Raw genomic sequence first — 5233 nt, 5'->3', positions numbered from 1 at the left:
TTAACTATAATTTAATATAATTATTAAAATAATAATTAATTAAATAATTATATTAATTAATTAAATTATAATTAATTAATTTAATTATTTAATTAATTATTATTTTAAAGATAACTTGCCACATGGCAAGTTATCATTGGTAGGATAGAGTCCCTCTGAGGAGGAACTCGTCTTCCTTGGAACTTGTGAGAGGACTTTCATATCCTTTTCTCTAATGGTTGGAGTCCCTTTGTGTCAGGAAAAAGTGAGAGAGGGACTTTCCATTGGAGTTGTTCTAAAGTTAGTCTCTGTAATTTGGTTGAATGTTGCTGCTTTAGATTCTTGTCAAGAGATGATGTTGATATTCATCCTTCCTTTAACCCCCTCTTTTCTTGTCTCTTCAGAATTTATTTATCCTTCTCACACATGCATATACAGATTAGAGATAGTTTGTTCATCAATTTATGAAACTAAAAAATTATAATTTAAAAAATAGAAAATTTCAGAGGACAAGCATGTTAGAACTAAATTATGAGTACTATAAGCTGACAAAATGGTTTGTGTATTAAAATCTTAGGAGGTCATATACGGCTCAGACACAATCAAATACTAAATTATCTCCTTTTTTAATGAGTTCTATTTGTTTAGCTCTTCTCAAAGAAACAGCATTATCCTCTTTATTTTTGGTTTGATTTAGTCACACCCAAGTCAGAAACAACATTATCTTAACTCTCCTTTCTTTTTTTATGGTAATGTTTCTTCGGCTTTTAATGGTCCCTGAGTTGTTTTCTTGTCATTTTTATACATTTATTTGTTAGAGAGTTTTACCAAATTCCAAATCACAAGTGAAAGCTATGTGCAATTAAATTTGTAATGCTCATCAAGCACCAAGTTTGCAACCTTTGCCTTTTGAACATGTTCATTCAAAAGAAGCTAACATATTTGCCTTGCAGCAATCTCTGTTTCCCATTTTTGGTGTAGCCAAAATAAGAAAAAACTATATGCCTTTGTCATGGCCCTTTTTTAAAAGTTAGTTTTAAGCTGATTATTTGAATATTCAGGAACTTGTGATTAAAATTAATTTAGTTTCATTGCCTTAACTTTTGATTAAATCTTGTGTTGCAAATTGATGATGGCTTTTAACTCATCCATGAATTTTTACTCCCCAATTTCGTGAACAAGAAATTTATTATATGATTTAGTTTATGAGAAGTTTTAGTTAGTTATTGCTTCAAAATCTGGAAACTGACCTGCCTAATTTGTACTAGTTTTTATCTATTATTGAACTATTATAGATTATTATTATTTGCCAAAACAAAATATCCTAACACCATCAACTAAATGGAAATACTATATACCACATTTGCTTCTTTTGCAGTTTGATCATTAAAGAAGAGTACAAGTTTAATATTGACACCAAAGGCTCAAAAGCTAGAACTTAAGAGGGACATCAATATATTGAATAGCTTTACCTGACGCCTATTAGGAAGAACATCGGGACAATCATATTGGATTTTATTGCCAGTTGAGTCCGCAACCTGTATAAGAGTAGCCTTCTACGTTGTAAGAGTAAAATCATGCCGTTTAAATTTTCTCTTTCTTAAAACTCACGCAAAGGCGGTTGCCTGAACACCTTTTCACATATATTCTTTGGATACAATCTCTTGCACCAATACTTTTGAATACAATGAAGATACAATTAAATATCATAGAAATTGGAACCCCAGGATATACAAAAACATGATCTTTTAGAGATCATATTACAAAAACTAATTTTTAAAGATCTTTTGGAGCTAATTTAAATTCTCAATAGACATAATCATGAATCATATTTATCATTTTCTTCCCCCTCCTATTTTTAAAGATATAATTGCTTGATACTGGGGTTATGTACTCTCTTTTATTCCTTTCTGGTTGCTACTGTTACTGTTACTGGAAAACAGGTGAATGACAATGAAGATTGTAACATCAGCAGCATATTTGAAGAAGCTTGTGATTTTATAGCTTATGTTGAACAGATTGGTCAGAGAGTTATAGTGAAGGAAGCTCTATGTTCTTAATAATGGGAGATAACTCTTCTACCGAACAGTTGGAAGAATGTGTCATGCCTCTACTGCATGATGAGTTTGTTAATTAATAGAAGTTGTACCTATTTGAGCCTGGATGCAGCTTGCAAGAGGCATATAGATATGCCAATAGAAGTTGTACCTACGGGGGAGTGGATCCTCTCCAGTGGGAAAAAACTGGATGGTGTCCAGTATTTAATCTCACCTTTCATTGTTCTATCTCCTATTTATTTTTGGCCCCACTTATAAAATTAAAGGTGAGAAATCACACTTTATTCTCTCAAGTGTTAAAAAAAATGGAGAGGATCCATTTCCTACCTATGGGTCGACTTCAAAAATCGACAGTTTTTATGATCACCCTCTTGCACCCATTGATTGTGACCCCTTTTTTGTTTTCATTATCTCCTGTTATTTTTCAAAATTATGGTTGTTTTCTTATAGTATTCTAATCTTATTAGTGTTGGTTTGAGTAAACAATGATTTTATACTGGAAAAATATATAAAATCTTATGATTTTTATATTGTAAAAATAACTTGTTTAATAAACAGTTTTAACATGATTTATTTATTCAAGATTGTAATATCATAAAATTTTGATTACTTTGTGTGGAAGAAAATAGATCTAAGTTGTATTAATATAATAATAGAATTTATGGTAGTGTACCCAAATAGATTTGAAGGTGACATCACTGTGGGTTCAAAGGGATGGGGACCATTAGCTTACAATGGGTTGCAAATTGGAGTTACTTCATTAGCTAAAAAGGAACACTAATCCATATGCAGATAAGCCCCATTCAAAGTCCATCAACGTATCGATGACCCAGTGAAAATAGACTTCATTTTTCAAAGATTCAGAGCAACTACATTGGCAGCCTACATACGACTCTATCTAATTTTCATACAACTTTTAATAGACACACAACTAGTAACTCTCAGATAAGGAAACTGATGGCTTCAATCAACCAATATTTCAAGCTATTTCTCTACAATGAATTGCAGACTTCATATTGCTTTTTCTAGAATTAGAATGGACATATCTTGGACAAGCAAAGGACTATCTTAAACTTTTTAAATAAAATTGTTATCACCTGTATTTTGAATGTACTTTTGAAAAACCAATATTAATTCATGTTCTGAGATGTACTTTTGGAAAAGGATTATATTACGTAGTACAATAATTATGTTTGTGCTCATAGCTTGGTATATGTAAATCTAAATTACCCAACTTATCAAGAGATAACCCAACAATGATCTTTGTCAAAAAAATGTATATGATCAAGACATATATACAAGGGGTAGCAAAAACATCTAAAATCTTATCATCATAAGCAAATTTGTACATGGACACACTTCACTGTGGTCCTTGTGTGAGTCTCTGCACCTCATTGTGGTCACCAAGAGTTTCAATGAGAAGGGGTGGAGCATACTGGGCTAGTCCTTGGTGCTCTTCAGAATCTTGGCAGAATGAGAGAACAATTATTTCAATTGACATCTCCACAACTGCGAAAAAAAGAGTTGCAACAATGTACCCAAGAGCCCAGCATAACCGCATTAAACAAAATAAAAAGCAAAGTGTGTGAAAAATGAAAATCACATCAAATGAGATAAGACTTCTCTTTTAGCAACTACTTTTCATGCAAAATATAAGGCTTCTCCTCAACAAATACTGACCTAGACCATATTCTCTCTCTATTTTCAGATTTTCCATACAAGATTTCTTCATTTTTGCTGGATTGAAGCCTATTATCATCTGAAGAAACTAATCTTGAACGTCTTTTGCTCTTTTGTTTGATTTCATCAATTTTGGGAGATGACTTACTACCTCTGTGATGACTTGGGGATCCAGACTCAGCACGTGATTCTTTCCTTCCTCTATGAGGTGAACTTTCTCTGTGACATTTTGGAGAAATAGATTCAGTTCAATGTGATTTCCTTGAATGAGGGCTCATGCTCCTACTCCTATTCCTTCTTGAAGCAGATGAATGCCGATCAAGGTATCTAGCTGAATCCCGTCTTCTACTTCTATCACTGTGTTCTCTGATGTCTCTATAGGACATTCGATCCCTTTCATAGCTTGAATAATGATGGGATCTGACTGGTGATCTGGACCGATGACCCCTATTGTAGCAAGAAGGAGAGTAGGAATGACACCTCCTCCTTCTTCGATAACTAACAGGACATCTTGACTTTAATCGAGATCTTGCACGAGGAGGAGAAGGAGACCTGAAAATGGAAATTGAATTAATGAATTCAAGACCTTTGTTAGCATATGAAAATGAAGGACAAAAAGAAATAATATACAAACAAGATTTTGTCACCACAATCATTCAGCCATATATTTTAAAGACAGATCAACGATATACAATTTTAAAACATTATGCAGAGTAATTGCACATATTGTGGGGGAAACCCTTAAGATCGATGAGAATGCATATTCATAATAAAGAGATATGCTACTCAACCTCATAGCTATGGCACATAAAACTGCAAGCTTCTATAATACAAAGGCAACTGTGTAATACAAACAACAACAATAACAACAAAGCTTTATCCCACTAAGTGGGGTCGGCTACATGAATCAAACGACGCCATTGTGCTCTGTCATGTATCATATCTACAGAGAGACCGTTTACATGTAGATCTTGTTTGACCACCTCATGGATGGTCTTCTTAGGTCTTCCTCTGCCTTTCGCCCTTTGTCCATCTTCCATCTCATCTACCTTCCTGACTGGATGTTCTATCGGTCTTCTTCTCACATGTCCAAACCACCTGAGATGCGATTCAACCATCTTTTCCACAATGGGTGCTACTCCAACTCTCTCCCTTATATCTTCATTCCTTATTTTATCCAATCGCGTATGACCACTCATCCATCTCAACAACTTCATCTCTGCCACACTCAACTTATGTTCATGCTCCCCTTTAGCCGCCCAACACTCCGTACCAAACAGCATAGCTGGTCTTATAGCGGTGCGATAGAATTTACCTTTAAGTTTTAGAGGCACTTTTTTGTCGCATATAAAACCAGATGCACTCCGCCATTTTGACCAACCTGCTTGGATCCTATGATTTACATCCTATTCAATCTCTCCATTATCCTATATGATGCACCCAAGATACTTAAAACTTTTAACTTTTCGTAGGATATTTTCTCCAATCTTCATCTCTATATTGGAGTTTTCCCTTCT

The 5233-nt window shown here is 34.0% G+C and overlaps 1 protein-coding gene across 4 annotated transcripts in view; it reads left to right on the top strand.

The window, feature by feature from the left end:
* Positions 1 to 2530, top strand: part of LOC127748388 (uncharacterized) — a 20027-nt gene extending 17497 nt beyond the window's left edge. Inside the window, exons 6-7 of one of the 4 annotated variants that reach the window (XR_008010498.1) lie at positions 1358 to 1503; positions 1923 to 2527. Coding sequence is in view for 1 of the 4 variants with exons in the window: in XM_052262798.1 (XP_052118758.1) it covers positions 1358 to 1369 (12 nt within the window). In the remaining 3 variants the exon portion in view is untranslated. Of the gene's footprint in view, positions 1 to 1357; positions 1753 to 1922 lie in introns of those variants that run through there. The other 3 variants (XR_008010497.1, XR_008010496.1, XM_052262798.1) reach the window with 3 other exon arrangements.
* The last annotated feature ends 2703 nt before the right edge of the window (positions 2531 to 5233 follow it).

Source organism: Arachis duranensis, chromosome 6 (assembly GCF_000817695.3).
Source record: "Arachis duranensis cultivar V14167 chromosome 6, aradu.V14167.gnm2.J7QH, whole genome shotgun sequence".
In the NCBI taxonomy this organism is placed as follows: domain Eukaryota; kingdom Viridiplantae; phylum Streptophyta; class Magnoliopsida; order Fabales; family Fabaceae; genus Arachis; species Arachis duranensis.
Note: the sequence above shows the minus strand (reverse complement) of the source record. Positions and strands in the feature narration are given on the sequence as shown.